Source organism: Seriola lalandi, unplaced genomic scaffold (genome assembly GCF_002814215.2).
Source record: "Seriola lalandi dorsalis isolate HSWRI2012SDOR001 ecotype SW California unplaced genomic scaffold, Sedor1 jcf7180002054476, whole genome shotgun sequence".
In the NCBI taxonomy this organism is placed as follows: Eukaryota; Metazoa; Chordata; class Actinopteri; order Carangiformes; family Carangidae; genus Seriola; species Seriola lalandi.
The window spans coordinates 992913-1019831 of NW_019525029.1; the positions used below are offsets into that span (position 1 = coordinate 992913).

At 42.4% G+C, this 26919-nt stretch overlaps 2 protein-coding genes across 4 annotated transcripts in view; both read right to left on the reverse strand.

The window, feature by feature from the left end:
- The window catches only part of sdc3 (syndecan 3), a 40485-nt gene extending 39247 nt beyond the window's left edge, over positions 1-1238 (reverse strand). The window contains exon 1 of the mRNA XM_023412263.2: positions 814-1238. Within this exon, the coding sequence (XP_023268031.1) occupies positions 814-867 (54 nt within the window). The 5' untranslated portion in view covers positions 868-1238. The remainder of the gene's footprint in view (positions 1-813) is intronic.
- A 2126-nt stretch (positions 1239-3364) lies between these two features.
- pum1 (pumilio RNA-binding family member 1) lies at positions 3365-25907 on the reverse strand. Of its 3 annotated transcripts, none has more exons than XM_023412191.2 (23): positions 25788-25907; positions 22265-22437; positions 19998-20120; positions 19520-19588; positions 18428-18530; positions 17178-17371; positions 16607-16779; positions 15309-15573; positions 15021-15114; positions 14203-14301; positions 13928-14070; positions 13356-13494; positions 12995-13129; positions 12287-12586; positions 11854-12096; positions 10180-10450; positions 8883-9012; positions 8521-8655; positions 7663-7800; positions 6473-6598; positions 6104-6225; positions 5748-5940; positions 3365-5106 (listed from the first exon to the last, which is right to left on the reverse strand). In XM_023412191.2, exons 2-23 carry the CDS (start codon positions 22424-22426, stop codon positions 4975-4977), a joined length of 3489 nt encoding a protein of 1162 aa, XP_023267959.1. In that variant the 5' UTR covers positions 22427-22437; positions 25788-25907; the 3' UTR covers positions 3365-4974. The 3 variants fall into 3 exon arrangements, with proteins under 3 accessions (XP_023267959.1, XP_023267958.1, XP_087031705.1); XM_023412190.2 differs by having other exon boundaries at positions 18428-18533; XM_087175579.1 differs by lacking the exon at positions 25788-25907 and adding an exon at positions 25524-25753 and having other exon boundaries at positions 18428-18533.
- Positions 25908-26919: the final 1012 nt, after the last annotated feature.

The window sequence follows — 26919 nt, forward strand, 5'->3', positions numbered from 1 at the left end:
GCTCGCGCATTCATAATCAGCTTCCCCCCTCGCGATTCCCGATGACATCATTCCATCCAAACCTTCGTTCGCGCACCGCATCGCAGTTAACTTCCCCGTTACCCCACCCACTTCTGCCACAAACACACATTGCCGCACACACAAAACTCCTGTTGTGACGGGAGGATGCCCCCGGTCAGATTCTGGCATCTGGACAATAAGACTGTCGATATCTGGCAATTAAAGGAACGTGTACCTCACAGGTGGAGATGGGACAGCCAATCATCCCCTCACACACGCGCGCGTGCGCGCGCGTCCTACAGCGCGACTATCCGGTAATAAAGTCGTTAAACCCGCAATAGGACTGAAGCCCCCCAAATTAACTACAGGATGTGAGCTGGTGACACAGACACAACATATCGAGGCACCGCACAAAGACCCGTAATCAAGCTCAATTAGAGATTACTCGCTAATTACCGACGCACACACACAACTCCTGACTCGAGGGGACACAGGCCACAATAAACCCCGACACTGAGACACAAAGGCTGTGTGTCTGTGTGTATGTGTCTCTGCGTGTGTGCGTAAAAGCGGGGGGTGGGGGTACACGGGAGTCACCAGCCCCCCTCACGGGAGTCACGGTCGGCCAATGAGGGCTGATAGCCTATGTAGGTCGAGTGGAGGATTTCCTACTGATCACCGACCATCACTGTCTCATTAATGGTAGCGCACCGCACTCGCACAAGCACGCACGAACATGCATGCACAAAATGCCCCGGCTCCTGTGTGCTCAAGAGCTTCCCGATTAACAAAGGATCTGAGGCTCGTGCTTACCGTGGCGGCGTGAGCAAGCAGCGCCGTGAGCGACAACAGCCAAGGCAGCTTCATGGTCGGGGTGCGCAGGCACAGCCTCCCGGTGCCGCCGCTGCCTTCACGGGGTTCGGGGAGGTGGGGTGAACAAAAGCTGCTGCTGCTTGCTCTCGGTGTCTCGGTAGTCTGTCCAACTTCAGAGCGCGCCGCTTGTCCGCGTGACCATCCGTCCTTGTAGCCGGGCTATTTAATCCAAGGCTTCACGGGCTACTGCTGCTGCTCCCGGTCACCAGTAAAGCAGTGGGATTTCCGCGAGGCCTCTTCTCTGTCTCTTTCTCTGAGTTTTTGTGCTCGAGCCCTGATAGATTTACTACCGGGAGACGCCAGACCTCATCTCTCTCTCTCTCTCTCTCTCTCTCTCTCTCTCTCTCTCTCTCTCTCTCTCTCTCTCTCTCTCTCTCAACACACACACAGGCTCTCTCTACCCCCTCTCTCTCCACCCCCTCTCTCCGTTGAGGGCAGGATGTTCCGTATGGCGACGTTGCTTGGCCTGTGAGACTGGCAGGAGGAGGGGTGTGTGTGTGAGTGAATATATATGTGTGTTTATGGTGTGTGTGCATGTGTGTCTGCTTAGAGAGAGGTGGGGGGATCTCCGCGAGCAAGGGAGAGGATGCCCCCTGCAGCTCGTTTAGGCACCCGCAGCCCCATAATAGTCCCTTAAACACACACACACACACACAGCACACGCACACGCACATGCAGACGCGCACACACAGACACGCAGGGTGCAGGGCACATCGCGCTCTGCAGAGCATTCATGGCTGCTCCCAGGTTGTGCCTTTTTGTTTGGTTCCGGTTGGCTGCACGCCATTTTTACACACCTTCACCTTCCGCTGTGATTGGCTGAGTCACGGTAAAACATTTTTTTTTTTCAACGAAAAAGGAGATGAACTCACACCTGTGCTTATGTCACAAGAATTAATATTAATATTAATAGCGCGGTAGCCTACTTGTGTCGCCTAGCAACCATAGGCCACAGTTGGGCTGGCCGTTATTGCTCAATGACCAGTGCAGAGTGCAGGGCTGAACTGGAAATCAAACTGAAACCTGCTAACATCTTAAATTGGTTGACACATGTTGGCTAATTCAACAACTAGCTCGTTTTAAATTGAGCTTGAAAGTTCATTATTGACTTTGGAAACAGCAGCTGGGAAAAAGAAGTCTGAACTCCAGGTCCTCTCACTTGAGGTTTGTTTTTTTTTCAAACTACACTTTCTTTAGGAATTTAAAAAATATAGGGTATTTTTTACACCCTACCATTAACTGTCTGTTTTATCATATACTCCTATTTCATAAAATTACGTTAACCCATGCCTCTTTTGGCCCTGTTTGTAATTTGGTTTAACACAAATTTCTTTATAAATACTGAATGCACCATTTAAAGTTTGACATAAGGCCCTTCTGCAAGACAGCTCGGTAATAAAGTTCATGCAGGACCCACCCTGAGGCCTTGTACCTCAGTGCTGTATGTGCCCAAATAACCTTGCAATAAATCAAATGGCCACAAACCAGCTGACACACAGTAAATACAGGCCTTTGGGGCTCCTGTGTATTACAGCCCAGGGGCAGTTGCCCATTTTTATCCGGTTGGTAATTCAGCTCTGCATAAAACAACAGCCTGCAGGCCTAATGAGCCTTCCTCACAGCCTAAACTTAAAGAACCTTCCAGGTGGTTCAAAATCCCCACAGGTAATTCACCCTCACTTCTTTAGGTATTATTGAGCAAAGCAATGGGATTAATGTCACCAGCATCACACCCAGTCTGACTTGTTTTTCAAAGTAACATCCTTTCTGTTTTTCACTACGGCCCAGCACGCTCCAAACAAAAGCTGGACAGGTATAAACAGGTTTATTTTGCCCACCTGTCTCCTTAGAAGATAAAACTGAAAGACCACAAGAGGGATGGTGTGTTTTGATAAGATACCTGTTCCCCACCGCATTGTAGTCTGATAATCTCTTGTTGCAAACCTTTGGCTCATTATTCATGTTAAAAGAATAACAATCCGTGTATCAGATTACTGTGTGGATTTACTTTTCTTTGTTCTCTCCCCAAACACCAGTAGCCTTTCACTTCTGCCCGGTGTGATGATGGGAAGGCTTTCAGTATTGCTCACCCTGTTCTTATCACACAAATAATTATCTGGAAAATGAAACCAGGGATGGGTTCTGAGTCTAATCACCTTTGCTATTGGTATCCATTACTGAAACTTAAGTTATTCCTTACTGGGAGCTGTCTTTACTGTAACTGATCGAAATTGATGGCTATCATTAGTCAGAGCCATGCCATGTTAAAGAGTCAGTCTCATTAATCAGTCATATTTATGGGGAAACTGGAGCACCAGGAGCGAGCTCCGCACTCCCCTCTCTGACTCATGCTGTGTGTAGTTGCAGTCGTATCACTGCATATGCGTTCGTTCAGATGGCTGAAACAGACACTATGGCCCAGATTCTGAGACACTTAGTCTGTCTGCTCTGCGAGTGTATCAAACATACAATGAAGCACACTTGAGACAGGTAAATTTTCAAAGTTTTTTTGTTCAGTTTGGTTTCAAAATAAAGATCACACAATTGTTTAGAGACAATCTACAACAGGAGTTACAAAAAATAGTTGCCCAGGCAATAAGCATACACAGGTTCTGTTAACTATACACATATGGTTACAGGTGTGCTCGTAGTAAATATACACAAGGCTGCTCCAAATGTACACCGCTCGGTGGCGGGCTGCCTCTCTCACCCAAAAGGACATGGACAGTATGATACAGCACTTACAGCACTAGAGAAATGCCAAAAAACACAAGTATATCCTCTGTACAATCCATGGGTTTACCCCTGAAAACAGTCATGGATAACCAAGGGGTTTGGGGGGGTTTAAATGAGTAAAAGTTACTTCTCCCACCCAGCCAGCATACCCATACACATGACACATTTCATGGGGTAATGCATTCTTATAAAAAGATCTTTAAAAAAAGTTCAAAAAAAAAAAAGAAAAAAAAAGAAAAAAAAACCTTCAACATAAACCAGAAGACACCACTAAGTCTAACAGAACGTGTCCAATTGGGAGTCAGTGGGAGATCAACGTCTTAAGTTAAGCAGTGACAAGATAAAGATAAAACCAAGCGTGGCGAATCTTTGTACAAGTACTACGCTGTATAGAAAGGGCTTTTCAAAACAAAAATTTGATATTACAATTTACAATATACAACAACTCATATGTCACAACCAAGGAGGTGAGAATATACACTGAAATGCACAGGTTTTTTTCTAAGATTTTTTTTTCCAGAGTGAGCTTTTTTTTTTTTCTTCTCATACCAAAAAGGGTGGTAAAGCACTTTTACATTACAAGGGTTTACAAATGTACAATTATACAGTCAGAAGTATGTGGTCACTACTAGGATACATTATAGATACAGATTCAACATCAAAAACCAGAAAAACTACAAAGTTTTATATATATATTTATATATATATGCAAAGGTCTACACCAAGTATACACGTTATATTTATAGAAGCAAGACCAGAAAACGAATCTCCCATGCTAAATGATCTGTCTGCTGGTTAGCTGATGGCATGTGTGTGTATTCGTCTATGATTCTGTGACGTCAGACAAATTAAATATTCGTTCCATCTCATAGTGGTAAATAGCTAGGATGGGAGGAGGAGGGGGCACTAGGATTGTGTATGCAGCAGTAGCAAAAAGTGAAATGATTTTTCAGTTTATCAGAAACGATGGAGAGAAAAATGGAAAAAAAAAAAAAAAAAATGAAGGGAGTGGAGCGATGAATAGAACAGGTCTCACCTCTCTCCACTCCCTGCCCTCCCTCCCTCGTTGGGCTCGGGTGGGGGAGGAGCGACAAAATGTGACAAAAAAAAGAAAAAAAAGAAAACTGAGGCAGCCTATAGCAACAGGCTCCTCCCGAAGGGTTGTCATGGAAACAGGGGTACGAGGGGTACTCAACGTCCTCGGTGAGTAGGATTTTGAGGGGAAATTGGGCATGATGCCTTCTGAAGGACAAGGACAGGAGGGTGGGGCTGGCAGACATGACTCCATTAGGAAGGTGAGGTGGGGGTGGGGGGTGGGGGTTCATGTGGTAGACATGATTTTGGGCAAGGGTGGGGGGGATTGGATTACATGATGCCGTTAGGTGGGCCGCAGAGAGGACCCAGGTCAACACCGTTCTTCATATAGTACTTCTCCAGCTTGGCCAGGATGTGTTTTCCATAGGTATACTTCCTCAGGGTGGAGATATGGGGCCGGATCTGTGCAGAGAGGAACACAGACATTTGACACGTTCAGCATACTTTTCAAACACACTATTTTTGGTGTGTTTTTCCCTTCTGTTGTGCAGTCGTCTCACAACAGAAAGAAAAAGAAAGAAAAAAAAAAAAAATATATATATATTTTTTTTTGTCAACATCAAACAGCAACACCCAAAATCAATGATTACATCAGCTTAAGTCAGCTTCAGTGTCGTTGCCTTGGAAACCATTGACACCAGTGACCTGAGTAAGAGCCTATTGATGTGAAGGTAACAGAGGGGTTGGGTTGATAGACATATACTGTTTTTTTCCCCCTTTTCATGTACATCTTCAGTTTTTTCCCCAGTCAAAAGGCTGATATTTAGTGCTGAAACAATTAATCTAAACAAAATCAAGGACAATTGTGACAAAAATTGTTTGATTTTCTTTTTACAGGTTTTACAGGTTGTTTACATTAACTCTATAACATACATTTGATTGTGTTTTAATCTCATCAATCACACAGTTACGAGTTAGTTATGAAGGGAAAATATTAAAAATGGGATATTAATTGTAAGATTGATGAGTCTGCGTCTACTTCATATTAAAAAGTATCTCAGCTGATCATGCCAATACATGACGACCCCGGTCTTTCCACCTACCTTGTGCATTACGATCTTGCGCTGGGTGGGCTCAGCAACGTCAATCATCTTCTGCACCACGTAGTTGGCGTACTGGTCCTTCATCATGGTGTATAAGGCACTGTGGGGGCCCTCAGTCAGGCTGCACACTTCGTCTATCAGTACCGCCCGTTCTGCCCGCGACGCGTGGGTCACACACTTCTCCACCACATTACTGGACAAAGACAGAAGGGGTGGGTGTTTAAAGTTTAAATAAAAAAGGGGGAGACATGAAAACCCACTTCCAAGTCTGGCTGTATATGTGGACAAACAAAGGAAAATAAATTTTCGAGGGAGGGAAGAAAAAACAGCAGCCTTGTGTTTGTATTGGGTTTTACCTAGCAAACTTGTGCTGGCTGAGCCCCAGTACGTTGCCTCTGATCTCCGCCACGATCTTGCTCTTATCCTCAGCTCGGCCATGCTCCAAAACGTGCTGGATCACATAGTTGCCATACTGGTCCTAAATAAAACAAACCACACAGACACATTAACTAAAACGTGATGAGGACAGCTGGTGCCTCTGACGTCACATCAAACACAGCCAACTTCAAAAATCTGGAGGCTCTGAGAACAGCTTTATATAAACCAACTTGAGGTGTAATTATTCTGAAAAACATAACTGGTGGGAGTGAAAAGACAGCAGTGAGTGCTAGTTTGTGTGTGTGTGTGCGTGTGTGTGTGTGTGTGCGTGTGTGTGTGTGTGTTACCTGCACTAGCTGCTCTGTGTGTTGATGGAGCTCCTCCAGTATAGGCAGCGTCTGTTCAGGAAGGCAGTGTTCAAGAATGCGCTGAATGACTCGGCAGCCATAAGGGTGAGTGGAGAGGGCAAAAACCTGAGAGACATATGTAATTATACATTGTTAGTCATTACACACACACACCAAGCAGTCCTGGAACTTAGCAATTTAACCTTTTAAAATACATCATCCCACCCGTGGGAGGCTTTGGCCTTGGTAGAACTACCTCATGTGTGTTCTGGTCTGTGCTGCACTCACACAACCTTGACAAATTACATTTTGTTTGAGAGCTAACAGTCTCCTGATTATATCTATACTGTCTATCTGTATTTTAGGCTCCTAAGTGTTTACCACACAGAAAAAGGTACTACTATAGGCCTTTTTTATGCCACAAAAAAATAGGTGAGGCAAAACAAACCTTACATTTCTACCCCATTTGTGCCTCTGTAACTTTGGTTCAATATCTTTTATACTCATTCTGAACCTTTGGTTGTAACATTTTAAGAGTTACCTTTCATAGGAGACCAGGGTTATGACTAATCAAAAAGACTGAAGAACAGTAACCTTTTTATTTGGCTACATCTATTTATTTCTGGGTGTGTTTTAAGGGGTTAAACATGACACTAATATACATAGGCATACTTTCACGAACCCAGCCCTTCCCTGCAGGGAAGGTGAAATTCCTGACATGCTTACAGCTACACAAACAAATCTGATCCACCGAGTAGAAAACATGCAGCTTCATAACATGCAAATGTGTGAGAAGCAAAACACTTACATCTGTGAGATTTAACATCCTGAGCGAAATCTCAAAAGTGAAACGTTTCATTTGTACTTAACAAAAGGTGCATGCATGAACGCACAAAATCTTTCTTTTAACACTTTATGCTAATGTAACATTTAGCTGGTAGATAGGAGATGGCTGTTGCCACTGGGCTGAGGTTTCTGTTGCCAAGGCAACATACCCCATCCCTGGAAAGGACTGAATATGTGTGTCTATGTACTTTGACGGTGACAATATGCTTGCTGCCTCAAGGCAGTGACAGTGTATGTGTGCACGCAAGTGAATGTGTGTATGTGGATGTCAGCCAGGCACCGGCAGGCTTCAGTGACTGAATGTGGAAATAATTTGTGTGTGCGCACATACAGAGGGGACCCACCTGTCCCTTAAAGGCGTCTATGATGAAGTGCAGCGCGTGAGGCTGGACGCACTCAATACACTTCTGCACTACGTGGTTACCATTCTGGTCCTTCACACACTTCAACACATGGCCATCCAGCTCCCGCACCATCTCACTCTGCGGGGGGGGGGGGCAGGAAGGAGACAAAATGTGAGGAGAGGGACATGTAATTGTTTGTGAGAAATCAAATATTGCCTGAAAGCATTTTCCAAACTCTCCTTCATTTGTCACAGTGGCTCAGAGCCCAACAAGTAACACTCAGCTTTAACTGTTGCCCTAAAGAAATCTATTGAGGTCCATTAAGGAGAGATAGATACCTTCTTACCCTCTCTTTCACGCACACACACACACCTATTCCAAAAACCACTGAATTTAAGTAAAAGTATTTTCTGGTGATATACAGCTAGATTTATCTTAACACCTGCAGTTCAACATGCATATAAACTGTAATACCATTAGCCTCATTCATCGCTGATGATAGGGCGCCTTCGAGGAACCTGCTGCTTCACGAGGCAGCTCTAACATAACACCCATAATGTAGATGAAAAATGCCATTTCAGTGTGAAAAGCGCACCTCTTTATTAATGCAGCACCTTGCTATATAAATACAAACACGCTATGCACTCTCATTCACAAGAGAATTATGGGCACATAGATGGTGGATAAGCTTTGAATTGGGACACTGTGATACTTCGCAACTTTATTTCTGACCGGAACAACCAAATCACAGCAGAGTTATGGCAGATTGTGTTTTATTAAGGTCATTCTAGGGCAAAGGTCCAGTCTGTTTCCCGTATTTACATACTCATACATTCCAATGAGAACCAGTCTACTTACAATGACCTGCTGATCCGAAGGGATGAACTCCAGAGCTTTCTGAATGACCCTGCAGCCGTACATCTGCAGGGCCAGGGACAGCACATGACCTCGGATCCTCTCTGCCAGAGCCAGCTTCTGGTCCAGGCTGCCGAACTAAAACACACACAAAATAATTCTGTAAATCCTCTAATCCATTTGATAATACATGACACAATACCATGTACAAAACACATTTACACAGGCCAGAAAGCACATAAAAACCAAGTGTAGTGCGATAGAGTAACAACTTTTTTTTTAGATTGTCCCATGAATTCAATCTTGGTGACCCAAATCACACATAGCAACAACTTTACTGATAATGACCAGCTCCTCATACACACCTCAAAGAACTTCTGGATGACGTAATTTCCAAAGACGTCGACCATAAGCTGGTAGGCAGCCTGCAGTATCTCACTGAAGACAAGCTGGCGTTCTGCTGAACTGGCTCGCTCCAGTTTCAACTGGATAAACCTTTAAGAGACAGAGAGGATAAGTATTGCATTAACCAGATATCTTTTATATTAAGTTCCACAGATACCTTTTTTGGCGCTCTCTTGTTTTGTCATTCTTCATTTTCATTAGCTTCTGCAATGTATACAAGCCTCGGGAGACAGTGTACGGCCTGCTCTCCTAAAACCCACTTAGTATATAAGGGGAATTTACAAAGTTTAGATGAAGTTGAAGACAAAGACAAATAAACATACCAGAGAGTGAGAGAGCAATAAGGTAAAACAGATGTACAGAGACAGAGAGAGAGAGAGCTGATCCTATATATTTAACCTGAGGGAACAGTCAGACAAGATGAGATGAAATTCAGGGTGGAGAAAACACAAAGAGGGAGTTGAAGGAACCAAGCAGCCTGTGAGATGAAGTGATGGATACCAGGCAAAAGTCAGGAGATAAAAAAGGACAGAGATGCTGAAGAGACTGCGGAAAGAAAATGTCTGGAATGTGCAGACTGGACGTCATGGTGTATTAATAGATCATTTCAGTGGAAAAGTCTGCATTTGAGGCACTGCTGGTTCAACCCAGACAGACCCAGAAACCAGGACCCCAGAGTGGCCTCCAGGGCCCCTGTCACCAAATTAGAACATATCTTTTCCCATCTGGTAAGAGATCAATGACACCGTTTGTTCTGTATGTCAATAAAAAATACTTGAGGATATACGGGGTCAAGCAGCAACTAAACACAGATTGTTTGTAAAAGGAAGCAGTGTGTCACATTCACTATGTTTACACCCTCATGCCTATTCACAGTCTATACCAGCATAAACTGAGCATGAACCTGAAATATGACAGTGCAGTGATGTGTGCAGAGGAGATAGTACACACACAGGAATGTCCTGAGCGCTGTCACTTTGAAGCATTAGCAAATTTGGCCAGTTCACATTGTGTATTGAACTTAAAAGAAACACTTTGATCTAGCACTGGCTTAGAGGTCAGACTTTGTCACTGGGTCAAACAGCATACTTCCAGGGTTGCTCATCAGGCTTTGTATGCAGTTCATTTGCATCCAGAGAGAAATTCCTTGTGTATGGGACTGACTTGGTGATGTTTCAACTGCACATTTTGATTTGCTGGTTTCTTCTTTGTCGTGTGAATTTCAAGCTGGGGTGATATTTGAGTGCGTGTGTGTACCTGCTGCCGTGCTGGTCCTGGCTGAACTCCATGATGTGGCCAGCGATGTCTCGGAGCTGCAGGTTGGGGTAACGGTTGTTCCTGAAGTCCTCCAGGAGGCGGCTCCGACCTGATGGCATCACATCCGACATGCCGTAGCGTAGCCGTGACGACGGGAACAGCTGGCTGCTGGGTGAAAAGAGGGAGGAGCCTGAGCTGGCAGCGCTGCGGTACTTGGCCTCCGCTCCTGGGGCAGCAGAGATGAAACGCCCGCTGCCGTTGGTCAGGCCTCCTGTTGGGTCGGAGAGAATAGGGAGACGAAAGTCAAACAATTAACAGACTTATGAACTATGACCATAAAACTAATTCCATGCATATATTTTTAAAGAACCAAATGAAATAGATTTTCTTTCCATATATACATGAATGTTTCCAGAGCAGTGGGGACATGAAAGTAAGATAGTGGCAAAAAGAAATGTCATACTTGTAGACACAAATTTTAAATAAGCTTTTTTGTTGGAGATGCTACATGCAATTTATTAAAAGCCCAACCTTAAATTTCTCCCAGACTTACTGCACTGAAAATGAAATACTGGTGTAATGATTGCTTGCATGAGTTAACATGCAAGTTTTTTTTTTTTTTTTTTTTTTTTTTAAACTGATGACACTGCAGTACTAAAATTTTCAGACAGTATCATAAAAATTACATTTTATCTCTGCAGCACAGAAATACAGCACTGGATGGCAGCACTGCCTAAAACATGAAGTGAAGTTTCACTTAGAAAAGATACATTTCTTGTGGCCATAAAAAGTACTCAAATAATATAAGGGACACCACAAACTGTCTCTGACACAACCTTAACAAAACTGATGAGTTTCTCTGTAGTTCTTGTTGCAGGTTTTATAGATTTGTTTTGTTAATGACACTGAATTAAAGTAAATGCCTTGTACAAATACTTAAAACTGAAGTATTCTCAAGCAACATCTGTACCAGGCGGTAGATAAAAACTTGTCTGCAGTTTTGTTGCTGGAGCCTAATTAAATCTAGACAATATATAGATATTGCAGTAAGTGTCTTTACACAGTATAATTGTGGATATCATGTGTCCTCCCTTCAAAAAAGGTGCCACTTACTGCAGTTTATACATGTATAGTATCACACCCCAAATTAAAATTGAAAATACCAATTCTAAATAATCCCTCACTGTCACTATGATGCCTCAACTTCACTGTCAGTTTGATTGTTGTTTGTTCTTGTTTCTCACACTGGACCTGAATGTTTGCCTTACACTTCTGTCTACCAACTGTCAATCACACAACAAAAGTCTCTGCAGGTAATCACTCCTTCAGAACATGCTGCATTGCATTTGCACATGCATTTGAAAATCTTGTTTATCCCAACAGTAATTCATTGTGAGCTTGACTGGAAATATTTAGTAAGTTGAATTAAACAACTTCTTAAAAAACTTCAGTATATAAATGTTAATGTAAACATTTACAGTTTTGGGATATACAGGGCACCTACAAACATTTTCTGTTCAACCTAGCACTGAAAAATTACATTTAAGGATGTAAACTTGTTAACTACCTACCTAATATAATATCTGATCTTATTTAGGTCAGTGTCCTAAATAGGATCAAGTATACAATATATGTCTGAGTCTTTGTCACCAAAACATAAAAAACGACCCTTACCAAGATTGAGGTTGGACGAGGAGCTGTGATTGGACAGGGAAGGTGGGGGTGTGAGGGAATGGGATGGGCCCTGGTTGGGCAGGGGCATGCCCACAGGGCCAGGGGAAGGACTGAAGCCCAAGGTGCCGTTATAGAAGCCTCCATGGCCGATTGGGGTGAGGCTGGAGGGCGTGCGTTTGTACAGCTCATTGTTGCCCGTCAGGGAGTCCCGCCTGGACCCACTGCCACCACTTGAGTTGGCCACTAGAGGGAGACAAAGACAAACTAGATCATCTATCCAATCTACAGGAATTGTGAAATGTTAAAGAACTGTCCTTTTCTCTGTTTAACTATTAACAATTAAGTTTCAGTTTAAGCCACTTACATTTAAATTAAAACTATATAACCCCAAAGAAAAAACTGCAAATTGTGTTTGAACAAGGTGTTTTCCTACCTGCAGTGCCAAAGCCTCCCAGCGTGGCCCCCAGAGTAGCGCCAAGGGAGGAGGAGGCAGGCTGGCTGAAGCCCAAGGAGGCAGACCCGGGTCCAGGCTGGGCAGAGCCTTGTGAGAAAAGAGAGGAGCTCTGGGAGGAGGAGCTGAGGGAGGATGATCCATAGAAGGAGCTCCCTCCCAGAGCGCCACCAGGGCCACCCTGCTGCTGAGGCTGCTGGGACGTCATGGCACGGAATGGACCATTGGCCCCACCACCAAGACCACCGTTGGCACCACCTGCAGATGCTGCTGCTGCTGCAACTGGAAGAGGAGAAACAGCAGGAGAGGAGAGAGAAGTGAGATGAATGTTTTCCCTCTAGCTCAGTTTAGTGCTCTTTTCAAGCACTCAGTAAATAATCATACAAATTTTAGATCATCACTAACAATTCTTCACTTTAATGCCAGTATTAATGTAAACCCTAATTTCCCTTGATACTGAACACACTGACTCATGGGAACTCCCCGTAATAAATAAAGGCTAGACTGGAAGGTATAGGCTCATAATCTTTTAATTGCACATTCTGATTATATGGAACATCGAGACTATGTTTTTAAATACCACAATGTCTAATCCTTGTTTTGTGTGCCTGACACTCAATCTGTGTCCTGTTGTGACAGTGAAAAACAAAGACTCTTCTGACCGTGGCTTCACATGCATTACTGTGTTACCTGCTTGTGCTGCAGAAGGAGATATGATGACAGAGGCAGGGGCCATGAGGCGGACAGGGCCACTCCTAGCTCCAGTATTGACCACGAGGGCCCCTGTCTGATCATAGTAGGCTGCAGGGGCCAAGACTGGGTACCCTAAGGAAGAGAGAACAACAAAAAGGGACATTCAGAGAGTATCTAAACCGATTTTAGTGTGGAGCATTTCCTCTCGACTATTGTGTACATATGGGGGTTGATAGCTATTTTAGTTCAATTTCATCATCAGTTTTTATAGTCAACGGTGCTGTAAGAGCAACTGTAATTGGGTGTGTTGGGAGTTTTGCCAATGTAATAAAACCAGTTTACAGAGTGTCATACTCACCAGGGACTCCTGCTGCTAACCCCTGTCCAAAAGCGAGGGCTGAGTTGACTGCTGCTGCTGCAACCAGCTGGTCATTCTGCTGACCCTGCTGGCCTTGGCTGGGGGTCAGAGGTCGCTGGTTGCCCCCAGCACGCATCACCTTTACAAAGTCAGAAAGAGGACATTTATCTGAATTGCCATTATCAATATGTAAATTAATACAAAAAGGATGCACCAAAATCTGTTCCAAAACAGAGAACTTGTGTGCTGTAGATATAAGTTGATATCATGTCAGCTCTTGTAGTTGATGTATACAAGAATGTGCCTACACACAGAGATACAAGGCGGCATGTAATAAATTGTCAGGATAAGATAAAGATTCCTAACATTAGCATAAGTAAATAACAAACAGCAGTCTCCTGCTGACTGGCTCATTATCTACAGTCCACAAAGAGTTTTCTGTTAATAGATCCAAGTAGAGCAGCGGTAAGGCTGGATGCACATTTCAATTGGCACATAAGGAGAGCTCTGACAGAAACATCTTGAGCCAGTGGCAATCAGCATGCCAGTTTATTGGCGAGCACTCGACTGACCTGCTGTTGGTTCTGCTGGCCCTGGCCTGCTGCCTGCTGATTGGCCGAGTTGTTGGCTGCAGCCGCTTGCTGCTGGAAAAGGTTGGCAGGGTAAACCCCCCAGGGGGTCACACCGTAGTACTGGGGAGGCATCACTGCCGGACCTTGACGCAAACAAATTTGCAAAATACTGGTGAGATAGGACTACCATGTCTGTGTTTATGCATATTTTTAAATGGTTCCAGCAGCATCTAAATAGAAATCAGTGCCTCTCTTTTATAATAAGAATGTATTACCGAGTGTAGCTGCTGCTGCTAGGCCGGCCGCGTACGGGTCTGTCCCAGGTGGTGCAGCACTGATGATGTAAGGATTGGGCACAAATGCTGGGGCCAAACCTGACAACACATGGAGGGAAAAGGTGAACCACGGCCACAAGGTTTTACATAATACATGGAGTTAAGTCATAGAAACTCCTGGAATGAAGCTTCAGTTTGGGCTTGGGTGATATCCAGTCAAGGTTCGTTAGGACTGTTCAACATTTGTTTGCTTTGAGTAAATCTAAGAAATTTTAACTCCAGATTAGTTAGTTACCATGAGACTGCAACAACATGTAGTGTTTTGTAACTGCTGTGCTCTTTTGCTCCAAAATGACTAACTAAACACTGCAACACTCCCGGTGTCACTGCCGTTGAATCACTGATACTGACCAATGACTGTAAAAAAAAAAAAAAAAAAATCCTGCAAATCTCACCTGTTTATGGTACTTATGGGAAAATATAAATCTTACCTTTCATCTGATATTTCAGCTAAACTTACTTTCTTTGTTTTTTTACTTCAAAATAAGTGTTTTAGATTATATGGGGTGTTGTGTAAAATCATGTTGCACTTTTCATTCTGTTGTAAAATGTGCATAGTGGTGCATAGTGGTATGTAATGATCCACCACATTCCCATCACTACTCCACTAATGTCATCCTTTAATTTGTGTCATGCTGACGGTGAGAGAATGTGCCAAACAAAACAACATACATCCCAAATAACAAATGATAACATACATTTTATATTGAGTTCTCCTGCTCAAATGCCTGTTCATGTATATTCACACACACACTTACCAATGTGAGGCTGCTGTGCTGCTGCCAAGGCGTACTGCTGCTGCTGGGCTGCTGTTAACTGCTGCACCGCTAGAGCGTTGTTTCTCTGAAACAGCTGCACATAGAACAAAAGGTAAATCACATCTAAATGTCACTGGAGCAGAGTCTCTCTGACCCTGTTCAGATGTGGCATTAACATGCGCCCACACCTGTACTTAGAGCTGTGCACTTGTGATCAGATCACCTGAACCAGATGGTCTGAACAGGTCCTCAGAGCTCCACAAAGGCTTTCAAACTACTCTGTCTTACCTGCTGCTGGTTAGTGTAGTCAAATAGACCGACAGTGGGCGCTGAGTCCATGGGCATCTGGGAGTTGTAGTCAAACTGAAGCGGCTCCATCACTGACTCCATGGGGTCCATGGTGACGCCACCCTGTTCTACACCAGAGAAGTCTTCAGGGGGCTTGGGGCCTCCACCACCTCCTAAGGGTGTCAGGCCCTCAGCCCCTACACCCCCGGGACCCCCAAGCAGGTCACCCTCGGGGCCAGGGGCCGGCATGTTGCCTGGGGGACGACTGCAAGGTTGAGAAAGAAGAGTGGTTGCGTTTACATCTGAAGAAAAGATAAGCATTTCTCCAACAAGCCACGCGTGTGTCCCTGTATAAGAGTCCAGGGGTTGAGCTTAAGGACCTCCAATCATCCCAGGACCAGTAAAATGGGAGGAGGGAGGAATACAATTAATTTTGTGATGAATTTGGGATGAGAAAAAAAACAAAAAACAAACCCTGGTAACATTATGATGAAAAGAAACTGACTGCACGTTTTGTATAGCACACACAGTTCTCATTCAACCTCATTGACAACATACACACACGCAAAAAATTACACCGCCGGTATCGAGTGTCACAATGCTGATGACATCCACAGGTGGTGAGATACTCCAATTTTTTACATCGAGAAACCGCACAGCAGAACAAAACCCTGAAAGCCTTTGACCTTACGACAGCTGCCGCTGCAGCGGGGAAATGGTAACAATATTGTTGTTGTTTTTTTTTTTTCCACTTGCCAGCTAATGGCTCAGCAGCCAACATTTGCATTTACAGTGAGCTGACCCGCTGCTCCAACTTAGACTTAACATAAGCAAGCCAACAGGGGCTCAGTGTGTGTGTGTGTGTGTGTGTGTGTGTGTGTGTGTGTGTGTGTGTTTAACAGTGACAGAAACTGGTCCCTGCCTCCGCTCAGTCCTCCACGTTTCTCTCTGGTTGCCAACTCACAACTCTGTCATTCTGAAACCTTCCCATGATTCCCAGGAAGAGGTTTTTAGGTTACTATGCCTTGCAAAGTAATGAATCAAATAGAAACTCAATGATGAAATCTAGTAACATAATTTTGCATTTTTGGTTGACATTATACAGGCTTACAAGTGAACTCTCAGGCTGCCCGAACAAATGTTGTGTGTGTTGTTTTATCTTTCTTAAAGGTAACTTTGAATGATTTAAATAGAAAAACAAATGTTTCAAATTCAGGATGGTCCACATTCATTTTGACACTGCTTAGATTGTATTTCAGGATGGTTCTGGATGCATGCTAAAAACAGGAAAGTCCTACCCAAACTCTTTGACATCCACATCCAGGCCGTTCTGCACAGGCAGCCCATTGGGGTTGATGACGTCGCTGATGACATCAGCTTCACCTTCTGTCAACTCTTTCAGTTTCTCTCCCTCAAATGTTGCCTTTGGCTTCTCCCTCTTCTCCTCCTCAACCTCTCCATCCCTCTGCCCCTGTGCGATGAGAGGGAGACAATAAATATAACTGCTGCAGTGAAACACAGATAGAGAGGTGCTGACAACATGACAGTGATAGATGGTGAAAACACAAAAGGTACAGAGTGAGGAGGACAGATTAATATGGACAAGGTGAGAAACAACTCTTGTCCCAATTTGACAACCACTGGCTGACAAGGGACAAACCGTGAGAGAAGAATGGTAGATGATGTGTGAAGTAAAGGTTATCAAGGTTATCAAGGTTATCAAAAGTCAATTTTGACATGAAAAGTCAAGATCGTTATGATAACAAAAACTGGAGAATGAAACTGATTACAGGAAATGTGCAATACATGAGTATTGAAGACTGTGATATTACTGATTGACAGAAAAAAAGAAAATACTGTAAGACTTACATAGGGTCCTTTTCGGAGGCAGGAATCCAGTTTGTCAGCTGGTGAGGAGGAGAGGACGTACTCCACCATGCTAACTCCCAACCCTCCACTCTCGGACCGCGGTGACATCACCGAGCCCACCCCAACTTCACCTCCGCCATGGAAACCCTGCCCTGGCCGACGGGACACCATGATTGGCTGAGACACTGAGTGATCTGCATCAAGCGGAACAAGGATTGTTAAATAACATTCATGCACAGAGGAAAACCACATTTGCATCAAGCATGAAAGTGATACCATAACACATCAGCACCACTCACGGGACAATACGTGTTTTTTTTTTTGTTCGTTTTTTTTTATTTTTTTTTTTTATTTCACCACACTAAGATTGCATCCCATTAAAGTCAGCACATATTTACTGAGAGGAACTTACAGGGTGACACCTCCACCACTTATAGCTGCATTAAACAATAGGTCTTTCATGGTGGGGGTTTATTTAAATTACCTGTATGGAGATTTCTTAATTTTGTTCCCATTGTGAACTGAGATAAACACACTCAGCTCTGTCTTCAATGGTCACTTTATTTGGTACACCTGTACAATCTAATGCAAATGTTACATTTATGATGCCTACAATGCTCAGTGTTTGTCGACACTATCAGGAAGTTGTTAATTCAATTATATGTTTTTGGCTTGAGGTTCCTGTTATTGATGGTGTTGTACTGGACTGCATTACATTCCGAGATGTTTTTTTAATGTTCAGCCCCTCTCATGTACATAAAAGAGGAGGACAAATAAATAGAAACACCTCTCAATATAATGTAGTCCAGTCCAATGTAGATTACATGCCCACAGTTTCACAAAAACATGGCTGTCTTGTACTATGCTACAAGGTTCAAGAAATAATCTAATGCACAATTTAACTACCAGAAGCATTTTAATCTAATCTACAAATAAACTCTTAACCATCAGTTTCTGATCATCATGCCTACAGAAATAACTGCAGTGCTGATATGATACAGCAGAAATCTCAAATCACATCACCCTCATGATTTGAGAGAATATCAGGGTGATTTCACTTTGACATCAGCTTTTGAGCCTGACAGGAAGCTAAATATAGATTTTCGAACACCAGAGATTTTCAAGCACTAAAGTGAGTGTTCTGGTGGTTTCTTGATGTGCTTGTGAAACATTTCACTGTCATGTTCCTGCATTCATAACACCCTGCTATCTGCCACCGTATCACAAACGTAGACCAGACTGGTGTATACCTGAGGCACCCCATGCGCTGTCCCTCCACTGGTCCAGGAAGATCCCTTTTGGTCCATCCTTCCCAGAGTCATCCGTCTCCCAGAACTTCTTACCAGTTAGCAGCTGCTGCAGAGACACAAGGGCAAAGTGGAAAAGAGACATGGTAAAAATGGTTACAGGGGCCCCAGTAGCTCACCTGGTAGAGCGTGTAACACCAAGGCCCACCCATCTCTTCCCTCACCTTCCGGTCTCTCCCCACCCTCACTAACATGATAAAGGCAAACATTTCAAAAACTTCATTTTCTATTAGAGTCAGCATCTTTCTCGCTATAAAATGACCTTGTTTTCCGTAAAACACTGATCAGTATCTTCTGGCAACAGGAAACAACTCTTGGTTGCACAGGGACTTAAAATTTGAAAATCAATAGAAACTGATCTGCTGCTTTAAAAAAAAATTTATTTCTAGATGAAAAAATAATAATACCGTAATACTTGTAATACTGTCCATAGCTGTACAATAAGAAACAATAGTAGAACTATTACACTAGAAGACTCAACAAGCACAAAATACTAACAAAAGACAGACAAACAGAAGTCTTACAAAATCCGATACACATCATCTCTATGTTCAACAAGCCAAAACTAATTGCAGGCACTGGTCCAACATTAACAGAGTTACTGAGTGTAGATTGTATTTAATAAATGCCAACAGCCGATCCAACCAACTCAAATTAAAACGCATCTCTGTTCAGTTTCCTTTCATTTATCAAAGCTTTCATTCTGGCGAAACAATGCAAACAAGTCCACACTACTTTTGGCTCAATAGCTTTTCACCAGGCAACTTTCTTCTTTCTTAGACTTCCTGTTATTCAAGTTTGACTCTGTCGGTAATCCATCATTCATCAGTTCAGCCAGGTGCCCGTGTGAAAAAATACAGGACAGACATTTTTATGTCAAGTGTTGATATACGGCTTCGTTTTATTCCAAATTTAGACATCCAAACTGTACTGACATGTCTCGAGTAGCCATAGCCCAAATGCACCATTATCAGGAAAGGTATTTAAGCTACACAGTCACCTTCTTCTAGACAACCATCAGCTCTAATGTCTCACCTCTCCCATGGCGCGTCCTTCCAGAGCCAAAGCCTGAAAGTCGTGGTTCAACTCGTCCATGGATCGCACCTGCAGACAGAAAGCCCAGAGAGACATGACAAACATGAAACTATGTGTTTCATACTCAACCACTGTGCAAACCTAACCTAACCTTTTATTACCTGTTAATCGGTACGAGTAGTAATTAGTATTAGTGTTAATTAGTATACTATAATTAGTATGAACTTGCTACAGATTGTTCAAATTGGCATCAATTAAAATCTGAACTTTATTTTTTAACATTAAATTCAAACTATGAAAACTATTTGTTTCCCTTAACCCCCACATTTCCCATGTCGTCATTTCAATGTCTACGGCATTATTTTATTTTTACATAAGAATACGAGTAAAAAAAATATGTATCTTTTGCAACACTAACGTAAGTACGCACACACACACGCACACACACACACACACACACACATACATACATACATACCTGGCTGTCATGGATGTTGTCTCCAGTGGGCCAGCGATGTTTGCCAGGCTGTTCACCATGCTGCCGCTGGAAGAAATAGTCTACCATGGCATCATCCTGGGAACGTCCAGCACCCGCCACACCCTTGGAGACACACACATGCACATTATCCTAAATTACTGGCAACAGTAACAAGCACAGTGTAACTGAACAACAACCGGAGACGCGCAGGTGTAGTTGTTTATAAGAAGAAGGAAAAAAAAAAGCAAAAATGCAACACAAAAGCGCAGGAAGAGAATACACATACACACAGACTTGAGCATGCTTACAGTTAAATACATGTCAAACATACAAATAAATCAATACACTGTGACTGAACACAATGCAGAAATTTAAGAGTTGAAAAAGGAAGATCAATCCAAATACAAGTACCAACCACATAATAAAACCAAATGATTATTGTTTACAGCACAACGACTCCACAGTCACTGTGCTGCTTTATTCTTTAGTCTGTTAGCAAAGAAAATGGGATAGCTACGAGTTCCTTTACTTCTCTATTAATAGTGGAATAATTCATCTGCTGGAAAACAAAGTAAAGACATAAAAGCCCAGGTGGAAATAATCAGAAGTTTTCTGCCAGGTCACTGCAAACAATTCATTCGAACACCTTTTTCAACCTTATGACCACGTGTTTTAAAAAAAAAAAAAAAAAAGTCCAAATTTATCACTTTCAAAATTGATTAAATCATCATCAAAACAGCACCGTAAGCTGAGGTACTTAAACCCACATCCTCTCAAATACGTCCAAATAGGAGGCAAGCTTTGGCAAAGTTTCTGCTGACTTCCTCTCTAACCCTTTCTGAGGGTAAAAACAAAATTCCCCACAAGATGCTGTCATCATAGAACCAGTCAACATGTACTGGAAACAACTGGGCTCAGTCATTTTCTGTACATGAAAAGTGTGCAGTAGAACAAGTTACCAAGACAATCTAATCAGCCTTAATTGTTACTAATCAGATGGACAGAATGTTTTCCCCCCAGGATTAGTCAGGAAAAATACTAAACTTGTTATCAAGTACTAACGCTTAGCTGATGAGCCTTTTGTGTGACCTTACACATACTACTGCACACACTTCCACTGTGCTGTTGAGGCAGAGACATTACAGTGGCCAGGCCTATTAAAGTACAATCACATTTTAGACTGCCAAACAACTACATTTAGTTTTATTACACATTTTAGTGTGATAGACTGTATTACACTTAACAGCGTGGCTAGCTTGTCTGGACAAGCAAGGCAACTCTTAATAGGCCAACAGCTATTCTACTTAACATCAGCGGCTCTACTCGCCAAGATGATATAAAGACAGAGATTTGAAGCTGATTATTAGGTAATTATTACTAGTGTAACTATAACTATAGTTGCAGCAAATAATTTCCCTACAAATTTTATTTTTCAATTAACCAATTCATAGTCTATCAATGCATAGAATTATTACAATATATTAATTGACCAGCCCATTTCACAAGCACCTCACTTCAAACTGCTCATTTAACAGTTTAGGAAAAAAAACAACTTACAATTATATGAAAGCAGCAAAAAATCCTCTTATGTGTGAAGCTGAACCCCCAAAATGTTTCTTTCAATTGATAAATCACTACAAAGAATCCAAAATTCAAAAAGTAATCATTCATTGCTGTCAGTTAACTAACTGTTCATCCATTAATTAACTTCACATTCAACTAAACCTCACTGTGTTTGCATTGACATTTTACTCCATCATAATCACAAATGTAACATGATCCTTTTAAATGTCAGACTTACGTAGCACATTTATAATCAATTTAAAAATGGACAATTAGAGCCAGCAGTCATTAGTTTGACTCACACTTTGACCAAGGTCTCATATCCACAACAATGTTGCTTTGTTACAATCTGAATCAAACAATTACATTGGGGAAACAGACTTCTGGTCTGTTTTCGCATCTCTATTCTTAAGAGCCACCCTCAGTTGTTTCTATTGCAAATGTCATAGTATATTGGTTATTTTTCCAAAAACACAATTTTAACCAACTTTTTTAATGTCAACACAGCTTCCATCTACAATTCTACTCTGACAGAATACCAACTTCTGTTGCAATGTGAACAGCATTAAAATAGCTATAATAATAAAAGACCAGCAACACAGGCTGGTGGACCATAGAGTTAACTGTGAGATGTTTCTGGAAGACGTACACATCTGTCAATGAATGAATGAAAGATGTAAACGTGTAAACTTGCTGGGTATTACCTGCTGGCTGGGGGGTGTGGCCTGAGGGGTCTGCCCAGTTGGTGGGGCATGTCCTCCGCTGCTCAGCACCACAGGCATGCTGGGAGATGTAGTTCTATGGTGGGGGCTGAATGAATCCTGCCAGAGCACTGCTTTCCTCTTCAACACACACACACTGCTCATTCCACCACAGCCTGTCCAGAGAGAAATACATCTGTTACATGCAAAAAACAGCAAACTGGATCAATATAAGTTTGTAAGCACTGACCGGAACTTACTTAATCTGAATAGAGACCTTATTCTCAGGTCCCAATTTTATTAGGTACACTTACCTAAATCTAATGCTCTAGTTCAGTCATAATCCAGTCAGAGAAATACTTCAAGTCAGTTTCAGACAGCTTTCATAACTACATCCCTCAGTGACACATGCACAGAGTCTTTGTACCAGTGTGCTGCACTAGCCAATGTCTCAACCAATTAAATCATAATACAAAAAAACATGATCTATGTTCTATAACCTTACTTCATAAAAAATCTGTACTGACAGCAGACAAAATATAGAAAAAAAAACTTGTTGCTCATCTAATCATTTGCCAAAGTTCAGAGTCAGTGTTGCTCTACTATAAGTCATCTGGCCAATATGAATGAGAAACGTATGCACATGTAAACTCATGTAAATGGAGCTCATATCTTAGTCTCTTGTGAATAGGACTGAGACTTCCCTCAGGCCAAACAAGAGATGCTAATATATCTTGCCAAAGATTGTTGCTCGACTTGGTTTTCATGTCAAACTACACTCAGTTGCCAGTTTATTTGGTACACCTAGTTAAAATGTATTCTAATATAACTCCACTGAAACAAATCCTACCTTCATGGGGGTTAAATTGTTTCCAACACTTTGTCCACTCAATTTAAATATTGGTGGGAGTATAATACAATATATTTCAACTACACCACAAACTACAGCCTCAAAAACAACAATAAAAATTTAATTAACACCTCAAAATATCTTCAACAAAAACTAAACTTTAACATTAATTATTAATTTGAGGCTAATAAATTAATTTTAGATAGGTGTACCAAATATACAACTGAGTCTGGACAGTGCAGTATAGTGAACAGTGTACCCTGAGCCAGCAGGATCCAAGACTGTCACAGCAGAGTGCAGATGCATTCATCCCAACATATCCCTACAGAGGGTCTCTGTACTAACAACCGTCATTTGGTTGAAAAGGGTCTAATTTGCTACATTAACTGGTGTGTGTCTGTCTAGTTTGACTGTAGATCTGCATAGCACCGCACTAATTCAATAGAATTTAATGCAAATATCAAACTAACCTAATTAGATTAATCACTCTAAAAACCCAAAGCACATGATAAAGTTTGTAGGTTGCAGCCACATGAGGGACAGCACTGATATTAATCACACTGTAGGTCAAACATTCAATGGGCAAAGTGGCAGGCTGGGGAAACCAAACTTACTGCTTCCAGCTCCAATCAAATGGACCACAAAGATTAAAGTTGACTTCACAGGAATTTTGTGAAACATCTCCATATGATACATCTCTAAATAGTGCTCAGAAATGTATCCCAGTGATCTGCATATGGTGTAGGCCACTGATAAGTTACTCTTGTACAGACATGGCTTTAGGTGATACACGGTTGCAGATTGCTGCTGCCAGTCATAGTAGAAGTTCACACCATTACAGCAGATACAGTACATCTCATTAGCCATTTATTATGTACTCTAATGCTAAAACTAATGCAGTATAATCCAACGATACTGTAATAAATCTTAGTTAAATTGTTAAAGAGAGGCCTTAATTAGACTTTATGGTCGTTTTAGTTTGTGGTGGTGTTGAGATGTATTGTACTATACTGAGAGGTATAATATTAGATGCAAATATTAAAAACACATCTCAGCGTAACATAACAACCACAACCACATCCTAAAGTTTACATAAAGTTTATTTACACCTACAAAACATAACTGTTATTAATTGTATTAGACAGAATCACTATGTTATGTGTACCCAGTAAACTCACAATCAAGTGTATTGCGTAAATGGAACAATTTAAAGAGTAACATTATCCTTCTATGTTTGCACGGAGGGGGGAGTGGGGGGGGGGGGCCTGACTTTATTTGCAAACTAATGGAGACAAGCTGCTGGTCTTTACTTTGAAAAGGTCACTGTGGCTCTGTCATAGAACCAGGGTATATTCAGCTGCTGTCATTATCTGTGCAGTGATAAACCGAAGAAATATGCAATATGTACAGCCCAATCTGTGTGGTGGTCGTGGTCAACAGTGGGCACAACAACCTCTGTGGTTTTCAGCAGTCACGGGGATATAATTTGTATTTTACAGTCTCTTCTTATCCAACAAGCTCTAATCTGTATTAAAATTACCAGTTTCACATTAGTGTCCCTACAGGCCATGAGGAAATTACAAGCGGTTCTTTTTACACTGAGCCATATACAGTAATTACCTTTGCAAGAGACTGTGTGACACTATGAATCTTCAAACACATGCAGCTTTCTCTCAAGTCTACTGAAACCACTGTGCAACACACCCCCTCCATGCAGACAAAAAACACGAGCTGGTCAGTCCCAAAAGATAAAAACAAACCAGCTTGCCAATTGATCATTCACATACATGGTCTTGTGTTTGTTTTTCTCTTTCACTCTTCATTCAGCAACAAGGGACTTTTAGCTCTTTATTCCTTTGCTACAGCTCGAAATCAGGTAGAGAAACACCCGGAAATCCACAACCGTGTGGCCATTCCCTAAAGCGAAGCGCACACGGCTTGTTATGCTACAAGTTTAACTCAGCACCCGGAAACAGGCACTCTGTTCCATAATCTAACTGGGTTAATCATTATTCAATACCGGGGATCAATCCACCGCATACCGGGCACAGACAGGGGTGTGACAATACGAGCAGGCAACCTGCAGCTAGCCGGAGATAACGTTAGGTGTCTCAACATAGACCAAAAATTTCTCCCCTAGCAGACATGACATCAACATGAAAGGGAATATGTTGATGCTTCGTGAAAGGGGTCGCGACAATTACCGGGGGTTTCATTTTCATGCATCTGCGTCCACTCACGCCAAGTCTTGGATCTGTTATGGAGGGTTCACTGCCCATGTCTACCAACAATAACACGGCCTCCCGACACAAGCTCAGCCCGGGAGAACCGGTGGCCAACCACGGGCTCCACACAATGTTTTTAACAGCGGTGATGGCCCAATAATATCACAATACCGTTTTTAATACACACCTGGGTCTCTATCAGTATGCCGAGCCTGCAGCCCCACAGGTCCCCGTGACGCGGATGCTAACAAAGGCCCGAGAGCTGTCTGGAGCGGAAGACCGACACAACGGGAGGAAGGAGGCAGGCAGCAGAAAGGGAGGCAGTTCACTTCAGCCTTACAAAATACTCCTGTTTAAACCCGTTCAGAGCTTCCATAGCAACAATACCGGCACCGATGCGCGGATAAACAATGTCCCGTGGTACCGCGACCGCGGAATAGATGATACTCACCGGCGGAGAGGGTGGATGGTCGCGGATTTCGGCCCCAGTTTCTCTGTGACACCCCAGGCTTTCACTCCGACAACATGGCGGATAGACGGAGGAGCAGGCAAGAGCGCTGCATGATGGGAAGGGATGAGAGAGAGCGTGCGGTTCATTGCGCCAACCGGGAGGGGAGGGAGGGTCATACTGGACCGGTCCCTTTGTTATGTGTGTGTAGTCTATTTGTATTATGGAGTGTATTTATAACGGATTTTGTTTTGACCTTATTCACATATTTGTCAATGGAGGAAAAAAAAACGTTTTTTTCAGTTGTAGCCGTTTGTGTGACTGGAATGACCGACATCACTAAAATGTATAAATTAATAAATTGCAGTACAAATATCACAAAATATGCTGAAATTTTAGCACATGATATCAATGTCACTTCTAGTAAAAGAAAAACTTTAAATGGTGTCGTTATCATCGTTAATATGCGGATATAAAGTGATTTTGACGGGAGTGGACTGTACACAATGTACCAGGGTCTCTACGGTAACGGGGTGCTTGGCAGCCATGGCAACGTGCTGTGCCACACGGTCAGTGAATGTGTGTCTGCTGGTTGCTCCGTTACACCTCCGGGATGTAAGTGGACGGTGTAAAAAAGGGGAGCGTGTGGCCCAGATAACAAAAATACCCCGATGGCTTTTTGGAAATGTGCCAGTGGTGACCCCAAGCTGCGGCTGCAGACCGGAGAGAAGTCCTGAACCAATGTGTGAATGACGTAATGTGGATACAGTAGATTATGGCTGTCCTTTAAATAGAATCTATGGTAATGATATGGAAATTTATAGGATAAACCTCTAAACATACCTTTATGGTTCAGTCATACTGTATTAAACAGCGTGTTGCTTATAAAATACGCATATGAGGTCATACTCATATACTTTTATGCTCACATAAAAGTTGAAACGAGATTATTATGTATTGTTCTATTCTAATATCATTTGTTGTATTATGTTTTGTTTGTTGCTGGCAGAAAATTCAGCTACAGACTAATTATTTTAGTTTTTGGAGAGGCAAGAACAGCATGTTTTATTTAAGCACTCAACTGATTGTTATTGTGAAAATTGCAATAGTAATACCCTAGGTGTAATGGTGTTAT